Here is a 19,798-nt window from a genome sequence, read left to right as displayed (position 1 = left end):
ACCCCATCTAAACCTCCCCAGCACAACTTAATGCCATTTCCTCTTCCCCTGTCTACTGCTTTATAAAGAATATAATTATAATATAATATATAAGTAAAATTAGTTTGTCACAATCTACCTTAAATGGCTTTTGCTTAGCTGATGAAATGTACCTTGGCAGTGAATGGTAAGAAAAAAACAGGTGCTTGTTAGAACTGAACAGGGACAAATTCTGATCACAGACTCACGAAAGTGTTTGTTTATAAAGAAGGTAAATAAAATAGCAAAAATCATTTTCAAAATAATCAGGCAAACCACAATAAAGGTTCAATTTTAACTGAACACACTGGTCTGTTTTGAAGATTGATGGATCATTGAGGAGTTCAGCCTCCATGGTATTCACACCAACAAAACCAAAAAGCTGAATCTGCCCTACCATGGGGGAATATAAATCACATTGCAAGCCCATAGATTCCCAACAGACTTTGGATAAGGTACTTCATTTGTTAAATAACAGCAAAGGGAATCAACTTGCAGGATTTAGTCTTCATTGGCATAATCTCAGCTAATCCCAGGTGGTGCCATATGTCAGCTGGGAACACATCACCTTCCCTTTACACTGGGTGTCTCCAGCTGCAGAGAACCTCTGGGTTCCCTCTTCCCTCATGGCCAGATCCAAATGGAACCCAGGCAACAAGAGGCTCTGCCTCCACTCTTCCAAGCTTGCCTTGAAAAGCTTTTAAAGACCCATTTTCTGTAGGTTTTTTTATGACTCCCTTTCCACTATTCATTCAGCTAGAATCACAAACTCATCATTACCTGGTTACACTCCATCAACCCCCAATTCCCTCTTTCCTCCTCCTCCTCCCAGGAGCCCCAGCTCACCCCATTCTGTTTCCTTCACAGAGGACTCATTCTCCACTTCCAAACAATCCTAATGGAACATCCAAGCTCATGACACATCTATTAAATTTACCAACTTTACCTCCAAGTGAAGGTAAATGCAGGTGAAAATTTGCTCTCTGTGCAGTAATTGTTTAAGAACTGTTCACTACCATCTTCATTTCTGTGACTGGCAATTGCAGTGACTTAAGATACCCACCTTGAAAGAGCTTTTGTTCCCCTCATGTGGAGAAAAAACATCCACACAACTCCAATTTCATGGTTTTTCCTGGGTATTTCTTCCCCTCTTACCCTAAAGCCTTTTACCTTTCTGAATATGGTCCCTCACAGAAATACAGTCATGCCAGCATCTCCATCCTCTCCTTTTTTTTTACCTAAGTCTAAAGAAATGCAAGAGATGCTCAAATGAAAAGTATTTGAGAACTGGCACAGCAGTACTTGGAAATACATCTTCAGGACATGCAGGAGAGCATTATTTTCTCTTCCAAGTGTAAGCAATTGCAGAAACCTGGAATTTGAGGCAACCCAGGAGCTACTTAGCTGTCTCCAAATGCATTCAAACTTCAGTCAAATAAGATTCTGTGAAATGAGTGAAATGAGCCTCTAAACACCAGGAATAACATTACTTCAATATTTTCAAGTCTTATTAAAAGATGGCAAGTATGTTGATTTGGAATTTGAAGAAATCTATGAAATCTGAAGGCCTAGGAACTGTGATACATAACCAGCCTAAACCTTGAGAGGCCTGTCCAGTTTAATGAATCCTAAAGAAGAATAAACTCCAAACAGAAGCACATTGGATTTCTCATTATTCCAATTACTCTAGTTTCACCACAAATGGTGAATATGGAGTACCTGCAACTAGATTTTTCTTCTGGTCAGCAAACACAAATCAGTTTATTGATCTGTTTACACAGCTGGAGGTTTGATTTGCTGCACCACACACATCTTTCCTATTCCACTGAAGCTTTTTCTTTAGTAATACGTAGGGCTACATTCTACCCATGCAATTTGCAACCTCAGTCCCTGGAGAAATGCATCGACTCTCCAGAAGACTTGCATCAGTTGACAAAACAGCAGTTTTAACTTAGCAAAATCCCATTAACCCTCCAAATTACTACTGCAAGGCAGCAGCAGAGGGTTGTGTAGGAGATGAGGGAGGTTGACACTGGTGTGTTTGGGGAGGACATGAAGTGTGCTCACAGGACAGGACTGAAGCAATCCCGAGGAGATGCTGCCCATCTGCTTGCCTGAGGAGACAGAGACTGGCTTGGAAGGAAAATGCTCCCATCCAGTGACCATGAAATGTTAGATCAGCTAAACTCTATCAGATAGCCTTGCCTTTAAATCTCAGTGCTGCAATGACAAATCCTGCTTTCTTGTGGCACAAAAATGCCACAAAAATGAAGAGAAGTCACTCATACTTGCATTTCTGTTCCTCCAGAAAGCAATTTCAAATGTGATGCAGTTTGCGTACAACTTCTGCTCCCTCTGTTAGACTGTGTTGCTTCAGAAAGATAAAGCTCTGGTGTCTTTCTACAGAGAAGCACAGAATGGTTTGGGTTGACAGGGACCTTAAAGCTCATCTAGTCCAAATCCCTTGCCATGGACAGGGGCACCTTTCACTAGCCCAGGCTGCTGTGAGCCCCATCCAACCTGGCCTGAACACTTCCAGAGCAGCCACAGCTTCTCTGGGCACCCTCTGCCAAGGGCTCAGCACCTTCACATACCTTAAAAAAAGGTGGAATAGCCATATTTTGACCTGAAGCTCAGCAGTACCAGCTGAATTACAACAGAGACCTCCTACATGTGACCAGTTTTTTCTAACAACAGCAATCATGTCCTCTGTCTGGGATACCTGGTGCAGTGTCTGCTTCAAAAACCTGATTTCTTATGAGATAATCCCTTGATACAGACTCATTTAACACTGCAGACAATTGGCCTCATGCTGGAGGAAGGACTAAACATCCCCTGGAAAGTAATGTCTGTAACTCTAGAGGAGTTTTTAGTAACTTAGCACAGTGACTAAAAACATGATTCAGCACAATTTACAAGGAAAAGAAAAGTGGGGGAGCAGAAGAGCTGCACAGAGCTGCAGAGGGATCTTCTGGTTAGCTGAGTGCAAATAGAGAAAGAACAATCATCTAAGCTCTGCTTTTAGACTCAACACTACCCATTGAAGAAAGGATACATTCTAATTTCCTGATTCCTACCTAAGTTACATGTTGTTTTCAGGAGAAGAAAAACAATGTTTATGAGGAAGGTGAGGGAAAGGCCTGGATCTCCCTCGCCAGTCAGTCTTTACAAAAGCATGAAGCACAAAGCATGTTATCACAGCTGCAAAAGATTGCTCTTAGGCCAAAAACACTGTATCCCAGTCCCAGTGATTCCTAAGAAAAATACTGTATCCCAGTCCCAGTGATTCCTAAGAAAAATACTGTATCCCAGTCCCACTGATTCCTAGGATGAGTCTGAGCACTGCAGAAGCCTCAAAGCACCAAAGAGACCGAGGAGCCCTACAGCAGCACACGGGTTCCTGCAAGGTTCTCCTACAGAAAACCTTCAGATGTCTACTTTGCAGTCTCACAAGATAAAATAGATTAATTGGGAATAAGCCTGCCCCAACAAATAGACTGGGTTTAATGCATCCACTTGGTCAGAGGGAACTGCCTTCACATCACGTCCTTGTCACTATTAGCAGCAATGCTCCACACCACAGGAGATGAACACATTTCTTTTGTCATTCCTATTTGATGCTGCACTCACCATTGTGCCAGCAACATAGTTTGGTTTGTACAAAAAAAGTGAGCCAAACTGGGGGGTTTCTGTAAATTTTTCAGCTGGGGTTTTCAGCCCAGCCATTCCCTGGCATGAGTCACCAAATGGCTGCAGAAGGAGCTACATCAACTCAAGAGAGCGACTGGAACAGAGTACAGAATTAGCAGCACTTCAACCAAGTATGAAACCCTGTCTTACAGCCTCAGTGACAATGGGAGAGACTCCCATGGCGGAGACACTTTGCCCTGGTCCCTCAGGAATGCCAACTGCTGCTTCTGAGGGAGCACTACCATTCCCTACAAAAGCATCTCCTGGACTTCTAAGCTGCATAAAACACAGGGCACTTCACCCATCTGCAACTCCAGCCCTGCTAGACAACAAACTCAGGGGAAAGCAGCCTCCTTTAAAATGCCTTAAAGAGCTCTCAAGTGTGTTATGTTTTATTCAGACTCAGGCTCCGAGGCTGGAGGAGGAGGAGGAGAAGAAGAAAGAGATCCTCTGAGTGTCACTTAGGCTGGGTGACTGCGTGCAGCGCTCTGCTCTGTGTCACTGAATCCCTTCACCACCCCTGTTTCTTATTCACATCAGCATAAAATCTACTGAGGCACGGGCCAGGCCGGCGTGTGGGGAACAACGTGCTGCTCTCTGGTCTGAACAGCCAACTCCCCTCCCTCCCCTGCAGCTGATGTGAGCTCGGAGCCAGCGAGCAGAGAGATCCCAAACCCTGACCTGTGCGATTGCTGTGCATCTCCCCCCCAACTGGAGGGACCTAGGCAGGGGTGGGAGCCAACACTCCCACTGCAGAGCAGCTTTCTTTTGATCTATTGATCAAAATGAGCAGATTTTGGATACCAGAATCAAGTCCCTGAATTTTATTCTGCCTGCAACAGGAGCTGCTGTAAAGCTGTCACCAAAGCCTGCACTGCAAACAAGTTAATGACTTAAATTTATTTTCTTTTCACAAAAATAAGTCAAGCCAACATATGTGTGGTGCTGAAGGCAGGGCACATCTCTCCAGCTTCTGTCATTTTTCAGAATAGCTGCACCTTAAAATTATGATGTGTCTGGTGGCAGATAAGTGACATGCTGTTAGTTTTGAGAAGAAAATTAACTGGACTTGATGCTCTAAGAGGTCTTTTCCAACCTTAATGATTCTACAAATGTCCCCAAGAATCCTTTTCATTGCATTAACTATTTATGCATGATGCAGCAGTTTTGTCTCATCTAGGAGATTCCCACATGACATCAGAAAGCAGGAAGTGTCAACTCCAAAGGGGCAGGTTGGGGACTGCAACTGTGACACACGACATGGCAAACCAGCCTAGGGCTGTGCTGGGGCTGCAGTGACACCAGATTTGCACCATCCCAGGCATCGTTCAGCCCTCAAACAATTGCAATGAGGTGATCAAAACCAACTAGTTCCTAAGAGCTGGAACAAAAAGTTTCCAGTGAAAAGATGAAATGTGCTGAAGTCTGTGCAGGGGCAGATTCCCAAGCATTCAGCATTAATTTGTTGATGTGGGGAGGAGGAATAAAGGAAGGATGAAAGAGGAAAATACAACAGCCCTTTAATAATCCAGAGCATTATAAGTATGCTCAGCCATCTGGTGCAGTGAACTTCTATAACCCAGCTTTTCGAATGGAAATAGCCAGCCCATTTTCCCTGGACAGGCACTGAGTATTCAGCTGGAATCATGCACTAAAATTACAGCAGCTACAAAAACAATAAACACAAAGCTTTTCTCTCCAGCCAGGGGCAGCCCTTCTAAGTGCAATGCTTAGGGAATAGCTGTTAAAATGGGGTAATACCACATTTCAGCTTGGATCGCTTTACGTCTCTTAAAAATGTGTCAGCAAGTTACAGCTGCAGACAGGGGACTTTAACCACTACCCTGACTGAAAAATTGTCTATTTGGGAAGTTCAGGGTTAAGAGACCTGGACTTGGAAGGATGAAGGTGAACAGATGAGATCACCAAGTATACAGTGCTGGAGATTGCCATGAAAATGGAATGAGTCAAAAATTTCCAAAGGTACTGCTATAGCACCAGCTCACAGCAGTATTTGCAGTAACTAAACTGAAAAATACCTTCCCCAGACTGGTCCTAACATCTGGGTATCCTGACATCTTCAGTGCTTTTACTCTGAAAAACTCAAATTTGAGTTGAATGATGTTCTTTCACTCTGAACTACTATCTTAAGAGAGTATTGGCTGTGAACTGGAGCTGAAGTCAATACGTGTTTCTACGTACAAATTCAGAGTAAGAGCTTAATTAAGAAATGGCAGTTCCTGACAGGGAGGAAAGATCTTCCCCAGGGAGGAAGAATATCTTTCATCACACTGATTAGAGGAGTGGTGGGGGGATGAACAGATAAGCTTATCTCCCACACAACCCCTCCTGCAAGCTCCAAGCTGTCGGTGCACAAGCCCTGGCGCTTACGAGGGAACGAACAAGGGGGAGTAAATCCTAAGACAGTCTTAGCTGCCACTCCAATCCTGCCCTGCTCCCCAGCTGGCACCAGCTCTCCTCTGCTGCTCTGGACAGCTCCTTTAACCTCCTAGAGAACACACATGTGTCACAGAATCATAAAATATCCTGAGCTGGAAGGGACCCACAAGGACCAAGGTGAGGAGCTGTGCTGCAAACACCACCAATGTCCAAGCCCCGGCCGCCCCAGTGTCTGCCTTGACTCTCCTTTCTTTCTTAGAGTCACTCTTTCAGTTTTAATCAGAATCCAACCCTGTCACAGCTTCAGAGGAGGTGAAACGATGCCTTTTTCATCTCAGCATTTCCTGAAAGCCCAGGTTTAGTGCTTCCCAAGTTAGGCCAGTGTGGCCCAATGCCATTGCTGGCTTTCTCTCAGAAAGCACTGTTTTGGGGAGGCAAGGTGGATGTAACCCATTTTAAAGTAAACAAAACATCAGGAGACACTCTAAGTAGGCTTGCTAGGTTTTCCACAATTCAGTCCCGGGTCATTGCTTTATAATTGCTTTTCCTGTCACTATTTGGGACATTTTTGTTAGAATTCAGAGCAGGATGACTGTTCTAGATCCAATTCCAACACATTTCTCTGTATTTTCTTCTCAAATTTCTTTCAGCATCCCAGCTATTCAGTGACGGAGACAAGAGATCCTGCTGAAAAACAAAGTATGTCACTGACACTGCACCAAACTGCACATACACAAGAAGGAAAAAGGACAAACCAAAAATCCCTAATGTAACACATTCCTAATTCTGCAGCTATACTCTTATACCAATGTGATCTTTTTCCCTGTTAAAATCCTACCCTGTTCTTACCCACCTGGTTGGGGTATTTCTCTTTCCAAAAGAAGATTAAACCATTTCAGTTTTTTATGTGGAATCATACTACCTACTGTGGAGCCTGGCCATTCCCAGGTTCAAAAACACTGTGGAGAAGATCCAGGTAAGAGCTTCCAAGATAGCTGGGGTCCTTGACATGTGGTCTGCAAGAAGAGGTCAAAGGAGCTGGACTTGTTCAGTCTGGCAAAGAGAAGTCTAAAGGCAATCTAATAGCATTTATTTAAAATGTTACTACATTTATATAAAAGTAGTTACAAGGATTACAGAGCCACACAACAGGTCCAAAGAAGGGGCAACAGGGAGAAGCTGTGCCTTGGAAGGTCTGTATCAGGAAATACCAGGGGAAGGGTGGTGCAGCCCTGGAAAAGGTCACCGGGGAGGTGGGAGGATCTTCATCCCTGAAGCCCTTCAAGACACAGGAAGACAAAGTCACAGCCAGCATGACCTAGTGCTGGCAACACTCCTGTCTCAAACTGAATGGGATTAGAGCTCTCCAAAGGTCTCTTGTAACTAAGGTTTCTATTACTCAAGTGCTTCTCCCCTCCCTGCCCCCAGCCAGCACTGTCATATCCCCTCCAGAGCAGCAGCACATCCCTCCTCCCAACACATATCCCTGCCCAGGCTCCATCCCACATGCTTAACAGGGTCAAGTGTGCCCTGAATGCTTCAGAAATAAACATGTGCTGATCAGCTGCAGGTAAATTTGGAGTGATATTCAATTACCTTTCCTGCAGGAAGGATGTGCTTCAGTTCTCTCTCCTACTGAGCCACTGACTTTATAAAATTCATAGCAACTTTGAATTCTTCTCATTGCTCAAACTGGGTCAACACCGACCTTGGCATTTAAATAGTTAATTCCAGAAGACTGAAAGACAGACAGCACAGTTCCATACATTTTGCTTCTTTGGGAAATCAGGGTGAAGGCAGGGCTGCAACAGACACCCAAGGACCATCCAATCCATCCCATGGCCCCCAAGGATCCACCAGAGATGCATCACTCCTGACAGATGACTGCCTCACTTGTTCCACAAGACAGCTTCAGAAATCCTCTGGGTAAACATTTTTTGGAGTGGGAGACACCAGTTTTGTAAAAAGTTCAGTGTGAATCTTTCTAAGTGCCATTTAAGACTCTTGTTTGACATAATCTGGAAAAAAGATTATTCCTCTTCCTCTTTGAAGCAGCCTTTTACATATTTCCAAACTGCTATGACAACATGTTCCCTAGGCCAAACAGCCAAAAATGTTACAGTCTTCCAGAGACTGTGGTTTTTTGACTCACAATTGTTTTTGTTGATCTTGTGTCAAGTCTCTCTGCTTGGCCTGTGGTGTTTTTGAAGTCTGCTGCCCAGAAGTGTCAGAGCTTCAGCTTGGCATCTGCAGCAGCCACTAAACACAGCAGGATCACAGCACACGCTGCCTTTCTGCTCATACACCTCAGTACATTCACCTTTTCCCACAAGTATCATACTGCTCTCACACAACAGTTTGTGATTCATAGACATATCCTTTTCTGAGAAGCCAACACCTCCTAATTTTCTGTTCTTCACGTATTTTTTTGTGCACTAACTTACTCTTACTTAAAAAAAAAAAAAACAACAAACTACACCTGCTACTGAATTGCTCAAATTTGATAGGGCTATCTGGAACTCAATGCCCTTTGCAGCTCTTCCAATTCAATGTCATCTACAAATATAATGAACATACCTGTACTTCCCTCACTTGGGTTGGTCATTAACCCCCAAATACCTCTGGATCTTCAGCCATTTCTAGAGAACCACCATCACTACCATGTTCCATTTGGTTGATGAGCCACCAGTAAGTAAATGTCACTTTTAACATGACAGGTTTGGGGAAATACAAGATTTGGTCCCCAGGCTCTCCCTGCTTCACAGTTCGTTTCCAAAAAGGGAGTTTTCAGAGACCATGACAAGTTTTCAGACACCAAGAACACTTCCATGAAATAGCTGAAGACCTCTTCAATGTCAGATCCATCCTTGACAAACTCCAGTGCCAAACACTGGAGGTATGGGAACTCCTATAACTTTGGAAAAGGACTTTGCCATGAAATTATTTTACATTCTCAGCCAAGTGTCAAGTTTTCCTTAGTTTTGCAATATCAGCCTCTGAAGCAAAACAGTAACTGAAGAATGCCACCAAGAATTCCTGAAGCTTATAAAGCTAAAAGCAAATTAAAAAAAATATGAAGGACTAAGTGTAGAGAGGTAAGAAACTGTAACCTAGGCACTCCTATCAGAAATGATAAAACAATATCAAGTCTTCTGAGTCATCCCAGCTGTAATGAGAAACCTTTCTCACATGTGAGCCACATAATCATTCTCAATATTATCAGATTTTTAAAAAGTTTCTTAGAAATTACTCTTCAGACACAGACAAAGGTAGGAAACACACAAATGTTTTTATCAGATAGTACAATTCTACCTTTTGTGAGACATAAAACCAGACTCTTTGGTTAATCACTTGAAGTGCCTGAAGTACTGGTGCACTGGATGTGTAGGGAGTGCCATGATTATGGAAGTTCATGAGCTGCAGACACACAGCCAGGCACACATCAGCACTTTGGGGAACCCTGCAGGAACAGCAGGCATCTCTTAACAGCCTCCTCCAGAACGTTCTGCCTCTCCTTGACTTGTGTGAACAGCTCTCATGTCACCAATCAACACTAATCTGGTGCATTAGTAAAAGCTCAGTTTTCAGGAAAATCTATAAAAACATCCATTTGAAATAACAAAGGTATTGGAAAACATGCCTGGTTTTTCTACCTTGTCACTCACTTGGGGCAGCAGGGGGGCAAAGCAGGGGCGTGGGTGAGACTGGAGAGAGGAGGAGCAGCTCATGCTTCAAACCAGGGAACTCGGATGCACCACTGCCAGTCTGAACCAACCCTTCCAGCTCCAGACAACTAACCCAGTTCCCTCTGTCTACAGCCTCAACTCTGCAATTGCAATCTTGCCAGATTTAGGGATTTCAAGGATTAGGTAAAGGGACTGCCAAGAAAACCTCTGGGTTTAGGAAGCACCTTTTTGGCCCTCTGGCTCAACAGGAATTCCCCAAAACAGTTTCTGCAATTGAAAAGAGACTTCAAGGATGTGATATTAAAACCTTGACTTCCTACCTATGCCAAACACACTGCTTAATTCCTCTTTCACATCCCAGGGCAGGAGCACACTGCAAATGCTAGGGAAGTCCAAATTCGGTCAGAGCAAATCTGAAACACTTTTCAATGCCAGATTGTTCCAAATATATCAGGTTCAATTGCCTCTCTCCAAGGCAGGGTCAATTACAGGCCACAAAGTGATTTGCAGCCAGGTACATGTTCACAACCCTTCCCCACAGAGCTCAGTTTTGATTAAACAAAAGTGGCTTTTAATCTGCAGCAGGGGCAGCAGCTGGAACTACAGCCAGGTGCCAGCTCTGCAAAACCTCAAGGCCACAGCCTGGGGCTCAGAACAGTTAGGAAGATGCTATAATTTTCTCTAGAGAGCAACATTTCTACAGCTCCCCCTGAAAGTTCACTTTAAAAATGTTTTATAGGTGCCAGCCAGTCCTCCCTGTGCCCCTAGATGCTGTCCTGGTGTTGTACTTCCATACAATCATCTGGGGCCTCAGGTCCTCAGCAGAGCAGGTCCAGGAAACCCAGCTGAAGTGGTGCAAGATGTTACCCCAATCCACTCACCCACAACCTGTGATAAACTCCCACATGTGCCACAGCAAGGAGAGAACCAGATGAGTGCTCACAGCCTGCTCAAGGGCTGCACCTGGCTCAAGCCCTGCACCACGAGCGGCTGGACTTCCAACACAGACTCCAACCCTTGGGTAACCATTTCCAAAGGAGGGCAGGAGGGGACAGCTGCTGTACTTAGGGACAGGTTTCCTGTAGGTCACACCTCTTCCAACAGCAGAATTAACACATATTCTCACTCTCTGAACCTTGGTTCTAAGTCAATGAGCATGCAATAGCACGTCTTGCCTCAAAATACACCTGCACTAAGGTATCAGAAAAAACAACACATCTGAGCCACAGCTGGAAAACCAAGGACTCAATCAGCCAAAGGTAAAAGAGGAAACAGCCTAGGCTATTTTCAGGCAAATGTAAAGGAGTCAAAGACACCAATGGTAGCTGATAGTCCAAATCCTTCCTGTTAATAATGTGTATTCTGTACAGAGGCAGCTTAATATTCTTTTCCTACCTTACCAATGTCCCTTTATCCCTACATCCCTAATTCTGCAGAAATACTATTCCACCATTAACAGGATTTTATAGGGCCTCCAGATGAAGGAATGAAAATATATGTAGAACCAGAGCACTACTGTAAATCCTTTCCCTCCAGATGTGGCTCTTGCCTTCCTCCATCCTTATATTACGTGCCATACATTGTGCATCACTTACCCAAACTCAGTCTTCCACCCCAAAAATCTTAACCAAAATGCTCAGCTGCTGTCCCTCACTCTGCCTTGAACCTGCAGGTACTACTGGTATAGACAGCAGCCCTAAGGAAAAAGGGCTGTGAATGAAATCACTGGGAAAAAACCCACATTCTTCTTCCCCACGGAGATTCCTTCCCTGCTTTCTTTGTTTCTAGAGGCTTTGAGGCTTAGACAGAGTTTCCACCCTGTCCTGATGACATGCACAATTCTGTGAAATATAAACTGTTAACACTGAGTGCTGCAGACTGCAGCAGTATGGAAATGGCAGATGTAGGCAGAGCAAGATGACCCCTCTCCTTGCTTACCCTGCCCTAGCATTGGGGGTTCTCTCCACTGTTGCATTGCAACATAAGCTGAAGTCCATAGTAAAGAGGCAAAAGGAGTGATTTTGAAAAAGGTCCTTGTGACATCAATTCTGTTGGAGGAAGCAACCTTCAAAAAGAATCTTAAGATGCAACCAGAGCAAGGGGGACTTGATTTTCAAATGCATGCATTGGTTTCAAAGCCCTTTCACTGGAAAAGGTGTTTCTCTACCTGCAAATAAAGTGCTTGCCAATGCAGCACGCTGATTTTTTGCAGGAGCATGGTCACTGATACATGCAGGAGGAGGCAGGATTTCCCAGGTTTTAATTGAGGTTATCACATTTCCAATGATGTCTCTTCCTGCAGAGGGAGGGATCTGGACAAACACTCCAGCTCTTGGAGCTGGAGTGACACAAACACACCTATCCTCACAGCCACTGAGCTGGTGCATTAAAAGAAAAGAAAGAGCAGAAGCCAAGAGAAGTCCATGTATTGGGCTGGCTTCAGTGTTCTGTGCCTGGCTTGGAGAGGAGCTTTCATCCTGTTCAAGTGCTCCAGCTCTTCAAAGGAGAGCAGAGTGCCCTTTTCAGCAGAGCCCTGTGACTGCAGCTCGCCAACACTCTTGTTGTTCTACTTCAAAATCACGGCTTTCACACAGCCATGTGAAATGCAAAAGCACATTCCTCTGTAAATTGATGGGGTTTTACTTCTTCCAGGCAAAGGGCTCAACAATTCATATAAAAAACAATTCTTCCCTACACGGAAAAAAAATCTAGTTTTTAGGGGGAAAAAAAAGCCTGCATTACTCTAAGAACAGGACTATTGTAAAACACTTCTACCATCTAATGTGGCTCACAGGAACAAACAGCAGCTGCTCTAAGTAAAAAGCTCTTTCTTCCCCAAGAAGGCTAAAGCATGGTCCCAGAGACTTGTATGCTCATGCCAGTAAGTACTGCAAATGTGTTTTAAAATCTTGCCTTCAGCTGCCCCATCCTTGTTTTCTTTGTGACACTATATTCAACAACTTGGGCTACTCAAACTCCAAACTCCAGGGGAAAGAATGGGAAATTGGCCACCCTGCTGCTTTGAAATCCCTCCTCTCTTCTGGCACAGACATCAGAGGCCAAGGTGATGACTGCCCTGCAAAAGCATCTAATGGGTCTAAAGACTGTCTTAGCACAGCCATGGAGGGCAACACCACGTGTCAGTGTGGCCTTCTGGGGACCCCACTGGGGAGGGGTCCTGCTGCACCCAGACCCTCCCAGGCACTGAGCCAAGGAGAACTTCCAGAAGAATCAGATGGCTTTGCACTGAGCTCCTCCTAGAGCAAAGAACAGCTCTACATTTTGCAAAGGTAAATCTCCAATTAAGGGGGGCACCTACCAGCTTTTCTGGCCTCTTGTACTTACAGCACTTTAGCTCCTGTACTAAAAAAATACATAGGACCAAGGGAGCATTAGAGGGCAGTGGTGCTTCTCTGTTCCTGGCTATATTTTAAACTAGCTTTGAATGCTTTCCCAAAGACATACTCCAGTCCAAATTCAGGGAAGCCAGTCTGCCTTACTGCCCATCTGAAACAGATGTACTACAGTAAGATGACCAGAGTTTTCCCTCTTTCAGGGAAAGCCAGCCAGCCCTGCCACAGCATCAGTGCAAAACTTACTGCATTGCAAAACTTATGTACAAAATCTCATCCAAAGTTTCAGAATGCTTGTCCTATACTGACTGAATTCTCCTGAAGGTGATAAGGATTATGGAGAGATTTTCTCTGATATGCAAGTAAAATTTTTTTCCCTTATAGAAGACAAGTTTCTACAGTAAAATACAAGTATGCAGAACAGAAAGTTGAGTTGCTGCTAGACATTTCCATGTGCAACTTTTAGGGGAAGGAGGTTACCAAAAAAAATTTCAGTCTCTTTTTGTTACTCGTACCTTTCTTATATTAAGTTTGTCATTTGATAGGAAATCCAACTACAGTCATCATAATTCATAATGCAATGACTGATCAGTCCCTCTGGGGTGGGATGGACGATTCAGCAACCAGCTCCCAACTGAGTCAGATGCAATCTGGGTCCAAGCTCTACCCCATTCTCTCTAAAAACGTTGAATAAATGCAGGAAATTAATACTGAAATTTGACAAGCCTGTCACCTGGATCCTCCACTATGTGTCACAAGGGATTTGAGGGATTACAAGTCCTCCACAGTCTTTTAAGCAGCCCCCACAATTGCGAGGACACTTTGGAAATGCTCTGCAGACGTGCTTGGGTAAGGACTCATCCTGTGAGCACGCATCAGCTGCCTTGGAATGGCTTTATTTTTATCTTGTTTTCTGCCAGGTAGTACAGGTAGTTTGTTTGCTAATGCACTGCCTGCACTCTCTGTGCTTCATGCTTCTGCTATTAGCTGCAGGCAGGAAAAACTGCTTGGGGAGAAAGTGGTTTATCTTTTTACTCACACAGACTGAGTTGTTATGGGAACACCATTCATGCTGCTCATCCAGAGTAACTTGGTTTTCCTGTAACTAAGGGCATTCTTTCAGCATGAATCTATCCATACAGGATCTGCAGAGTTTACTCAACACCTGCATTTAACTTGGTGCTTTAAACTCCAAGTTAGGGCCGAAGATCATTAAGATTCTGAATGCTCAAGGAGAGAAAAGCAGAAATGTAATGCACACACAGTTTGCAAGTCAGGCTTCTCCTCTGACCTTCGGTCATTCTCTCCATCAATGTGTCTTCCATGATTTTATCAAGTTGCTCTTCAAACTCAGGTAAACTTCCAAGGTCCACAGCCCTCATTTTCACCCTCTGAATATCCTGTATCATCAGAGACTGTGCAGGTTTGTTAGGGAACTTTCTCCTGCTGGCTTTTAGGCAGAAGGCAACAGATGCTTCAACTGTCAATGGTTTTGTCCTTCCCTATGGAACTGACCATGCATTTCACATCTGTGCTTATCAGCAAACTCCTGATCCATGCAAAGGCCACTGGCACAATACAGCTGCAAAGCTCCTTCAGAGATTTTGGTGAGGATTTCTATCAAAAAACATTGGAAAATCTAAGCCATACAAAACCAGTTCATCTCTCCACAGGCTGCAAAGTCTCTTGCAGAGCTCCTACAGACTTCCAATGCCCAACTTCCTTCATATATCAAGCATGTCTCTCCTATCAATGCATCCACTAGCACCATAATTTAGAACAAGCTTTTTTGGTTATTTGATTAAGACCTGTTCCCACAGCAGCACACACCAATCTCACCCACTGTGACCATACCACAAAAAGCTGATTCTGTTCTATGAATAGGAGAACAGCCTATGAGAGAAATTATATGTCCAGATCAGATATCAAAATCAGAACAATCCATACACCTTAGCTAAGTTTCCCAATTTAACCATAGCATACATTATCTTCCACTTATTCCATCGATTTTCCCAGGTGTGTAAAGCAACATAAAAGTATTGGTATTCAACAGAAGGAGAAGCTTTGAAAAAGAATCAGAGCAAGCCTGTCCTAGCAGGATAATGATGGTCCAATCTTCAATTCTGCACTTGCAAATTCAAAGGTAACTAAGAATGGAATTCCAGCTTTATTCCTCAACTTTTTAAGCTAGAAAGAGCTCCCAAAAATCAGTTTTAAATACAAGATTTCAATTAAAAATTAAATGAAATAATTATGTCCATACATTCTTTTTATTAAGTTCTAACAAAACAAGTGAAAAAGAATAATTTTGCAGCAGGCTACATTCAAAGCAGTGTCAACAGCTCACCTAACCCTTACTCAGGATGTTCAGGAAAAAAGCATACCAGTTACAAAGCCAGCTGTCCTTCCTTCCTCATCCTAGCCATTACCAGAAGCAGTTCAAAAAGTAGAGGAGATACAAGAGATAATCAGAGCAGTGATGTCAGCAGTACCTGAATAACCTATTGTGGGAGACCTCTCCTATTGATCTGCTAATGGCCTCTTCAAACAGACCTCACACTCCAGGAACAGGAGCCGGGGTAACAGGGTCCCAGTCAGAAAGCAATTACCTTAGCTGGACTACAGATCACTTGTTTTTCCAAGAAAATGGAGCTGCTTCTCAGGTCAGCATGCATCTTGGCTTTTGTTCCTCTTTCAATACAGCTTTGTCCTCTTTGACCAGGTTTTGGGGTCAGACTTTTCAAAAAACAGGACTCTGCACTGAGACTCAGGGCACTGCTGCTGCCTGCCATGGTACAGCTTGAAGACAGCTCTCTCCTTCCCCACTGGAACTTGTCTGAGCCACACAGCTCAAGCTGTCAGCTCTGCAGTTCACAGGCTTCTTTCAACATTTCCTCTTCTTTCAGATCCTCAACCTTCAGATTACAGAGAAGAAAAGCAGTTGCTCCCATGAAACCTCTGCTCCTGCATCCATCCAAGACAGATGCTGTCGGCAATGCACTCGAGTATTCTGCCCACTCCTACTCCAAAAAAACCAGGACTTGGCTCCTGCCATTCCCATTAGTCTGACAAACTTATCAATAGCCTCATTTAGACATCTTCCCACTTCCTCCAGTGTAACACAAAGAAAGAAGAGCCATTGTCTGTGAACACCAAAACCTTGGAAGCATTTAAAAACCCAGAGTGCTGGCAAGATTGTAGGAAACACAGCGGACACCTTTAAACCTCGGGCTCACTTTGTCTTCTCCTAGAATTTATTCACAAAATGAGCAGCCTCTTTACTGCATCTCCTGCCAATACCTGCCCACAGTCAAGCACCGTGCAATTTAGGGGCATAGGCTTAATTTCACTGGTAAATTAAAGCATCCATTTTCCCTGGCTCTAGAGGAACAGAAAGCATCCAGGCAACAGATACAGGCTGCTGGCTGACACATATTTGCTTTCCAAGCAATAAAGCATCGACAGCTTTCCAAAATAACCACTCGTGTCACAGACAGTATCCATAACAGCCTCCTAAAGTGTGTAATTTGTGATGGCATAACAAGTAAAATGCCTGAGGCTTGTGCATTGACACTTTCAAAATAGAGAGTTTCATGATTTCTCTGTGGCACATGTGCTACCTATGCATGTACAACCAACAAGGCTCCAATGGCCCAGTTGCAACTCACAATATTTCTCAAAACCAATCCGTTCTGGTACAAGGACCAATGGACACCAAAGTAAATTACCCCAGGGAACCTTCAAAACACTCAATTCACTCTCTCCAGATTGCCTATGGCTGTCCTGAGCTTGATCAGATCTCTTCCAAATGTTAATTTTTTTGGAGGAAAAAATGAGTCTGTTCACTCATTCTTCAAACAGAAGCCAGGCCATGTCTTTGGTTATTCACACTGCCTTTCTACTCGTGCTTTTCAGCTCTGTATCTTTATCCAGAGAACACAGATCTGCACTCAACAGTCAAGGGCATGGCATGGCAAGGACATGACAATAGCAACACTCATTCCTAATATCAACAGGGGTTTGATCAGAATTGTGAAGATGCTATTTACAAGTGTTTAACTTCAACTTGTTTCTTCTGAAGAGCAAGAAGCACCTTCAGGCCCCACTATCATTTACAGAATGCCTAAAAATGATCCCCCAAGACTCCTCTTTCCATACTTACCTATGAAAACTATCCTTCAATCCTCCATTTTCTCACATACCAAGCTCAGGAAGCAATGCACACCAATTTCTAAAATAATCCCATCTCCAGATGGAAGAAGTAAGTGCCCCTTGCCTGCCTAACCTTGTCTTTCAGCAAAGCTATTTTCCATACAACACTTGGATTCATGTCAGGAATCAGACTAGTGATACATGTGCCACATTTCAAATACCCTGGCACAAGTTTCAACTGCAAAGCCTCTAACAGCAGCTTACCACAGCCAGAAACCCACAAGCATCCAAGCTCTGTTCTACAGCAAGTTTCCTCTTTCTGTGCACACATTTTTTTAAAGGCACTTGCTACGCTGCACTGGGAGCAGAGAGAACATGGGAAAGGATTTTAAAAGCCAGAATCACAGATTTTTTTTTACCCCTGGTAATGTTACCACCCACAAGACAACCAGCTTTTGGTCATCACATAGACACACCTAGGGAGATCTTCTTGCTTGACTGCCCCTCACCACACTCACCTCGCCTGAGTAACTGTACTTCCCCTTCAGGATCTGCCGGTACAGGCGGGTGCGGTTGTCGTCCTCGAAGGGCATCGTGCCGCTGAGGAGAATGTAGGAGATCACCCCCAGCGCCCACATGTCCACGGAGTTCGTGTAGGGCTTCCTGACCAGGATCTCGGGAGCGATGTACTCCGGGGTGCCACACGTGGTTTTCATCAGGCAGTCGTCCCCCTTCTTGCGCGCGCTCGCCAGCCCGAAGTCCGTGATCATGATCTTGGAGTCGGTGCCCGGGTGGTAGTACAGCAGGTTCTCCGGCTTCAAGTCGCGGTGGGTGATGCCCAGCGTGTGCAGGTACCTCACGCCGTCCAGCACCATCTGCAGCACGCGCGTGGCGTCCCTCTCGGTGAAGGAGCCCTTGGCGATGATGCGGTCGAAGAGCTCGCCGCCGGTGGCCAGCTCCATCACCATGTACACGCGGTCCTGCGTCTCGAACACCTCGATGAGCTGGATGATGTTGGTGTGGCGCACGCGGCGCAGGACGCTCAGCTCCGACTCGCACACCTCGCGCCCCTCGCGGTACTTGGTCTCGATCATCTTGATGGCGTAGGGCTGCTTGGTGGCCTTGTGCTCCACGCGCACCACGCGGCTGAAGCTGCCCCTCCCGATCAGCGCTTTGATGTCGTACTTGGCCGTCACTCGCGGGTCGAACTTGGCGCGGTATTTGGCCACTTTGTTCTTGCGGGGCTCGGGCTGCTGCGCGGGCAGGGGGTTCCCGGGATAGGGGTTGGTGTGATGGGGAGGGGAGGGAGAGCCAGCTTTGATGACAGCCCCGCAGTCATCTTTGATGAAATGCTTGTAGATGTCACTGTGGCCCGTGTAAGGTTCGACTTTTTTAACCAGGTCTAGCTGCACATCTTTGGGGGGCTCGGGAAGCACTTTGCTTGTCCCACAGCCCATCACTGACTGGTGTTAATTCCCTATCAAGGCATGGTCCCAGGGGAGCATCAGCAGCAACCACATCCGGGGTGATTCCCACATTTGAATCTTAGAAAAAGAATGAGAGGGAACAAATAAAGAGGATTCAAGGTAGTAAAGATTTTTCCCTCCATTTGAATCAAAACAATAGGGCCATGCTATCACAAACTGAGAATATGGGATTTCCACTCTCTCTGCTAAAGAACATGCACAGTGCTCTGCTGCTTTCATCATGAGGGAGTGAAGGCAGTGCCTACAAACACCCAGTCATGGTCAGAACAGATGTGTCCATGGAAATCACACACTATCTCTCTTTATTGGGGATCGTTTGTTTTCTGCTCCTTGCTGAGCCCTGAATCAGACACAGAGCAGTTGAGGCTGCACAAGACTTCTGGAGGTCTTTTTGTCCAGACACAATTGCTTAATAAAAATCAACAAAGAAAAAAAAGTCAAGCATTTTCTTTAGTTTTGTTAGATCTGCTCAACTTTCTCAGTCAGCAGCCAATCCAAAACACCCAAAGTTCTGAGTTTGCTCACCAGAAGGTCCACAGAGTACCTCAGCAACTTGTACCCTTCTGTCTTCCCAAGATTTTCTTTATATTGAATTTGTACACTGCCTTAAGCCTCTCACTACTTTGCTGCTGGGGATCAACGGAACAGCAGAAGAGGCAGGGAATATGGAGCCAGAGGCACACTGATTTTAGGGTGCATTTACTGCTGAACTTGCTGCAACCCCTGCTAAAAGGGAGATGTGCACTTGCCCAGGGCAGCTTTTAGTCAGCAAGTCCCTCATCCTCCAAACCCTGAGAAATCAAGGTGGGCTTTCACATCTTTCAACATTCTCAATTTTGCTTTATTTTACATCTTTAGGCACCAAGTGGCACTTCTGGCTTTCCACTGGAGCCACCTGCAAGAAGTGGAATTCCTCCCAGCTGTTCCAGGCTGGGAGCTCTTGCTCATCACACTGTGTCCCAACAGAACCAAACCAGCTGCACTTGGGCAAGTCTTTATGTGCTGATTAAAA

The 19,798-nt window shown here is 44.8% G+C and overlaps 1 protein-coding gene across 1 annotated transcript in view; it reads right to left on the bottom strand.

The window, feature by feature from the left end:
• PSKH1 (protein serine kinase H1) overlaps positions 1 to 19,798 on the bottom strand; it is a 29,339-nt gene that overhangs the window by 7,788 nt on the left and 1,753 nt on the right. Inside the window, exon 3 of the mRNA XM_084215324.1 lies at positions 17,818 to 18,843. Coding sequence (XP_084071450.1) covers positions 17,818 to 18,756 — 939 coding nt within the window. The 5' untranslated portion in view covers positions 18,757 to 18,843. The remainder of the gene's footprint in view (positions 1 to 17,817; positions 18,844 to 19,798) is intronic.

The sequence above is a fragment of the Fringilla coelebs genome (genome assembly GCF_963513975.1).
Source record: "Fringilla coelebs genome assembly, chromosome: 14".
Lineage (NCBI taxonomy): Eukaryota > Metazoa > Chordata > Aves > Passeriformes > Fringillidae > Fringilla > Fringilla coelebs.
This window is presented reverse-complemented; position numbering and strand designations above follow the sequence as displayed.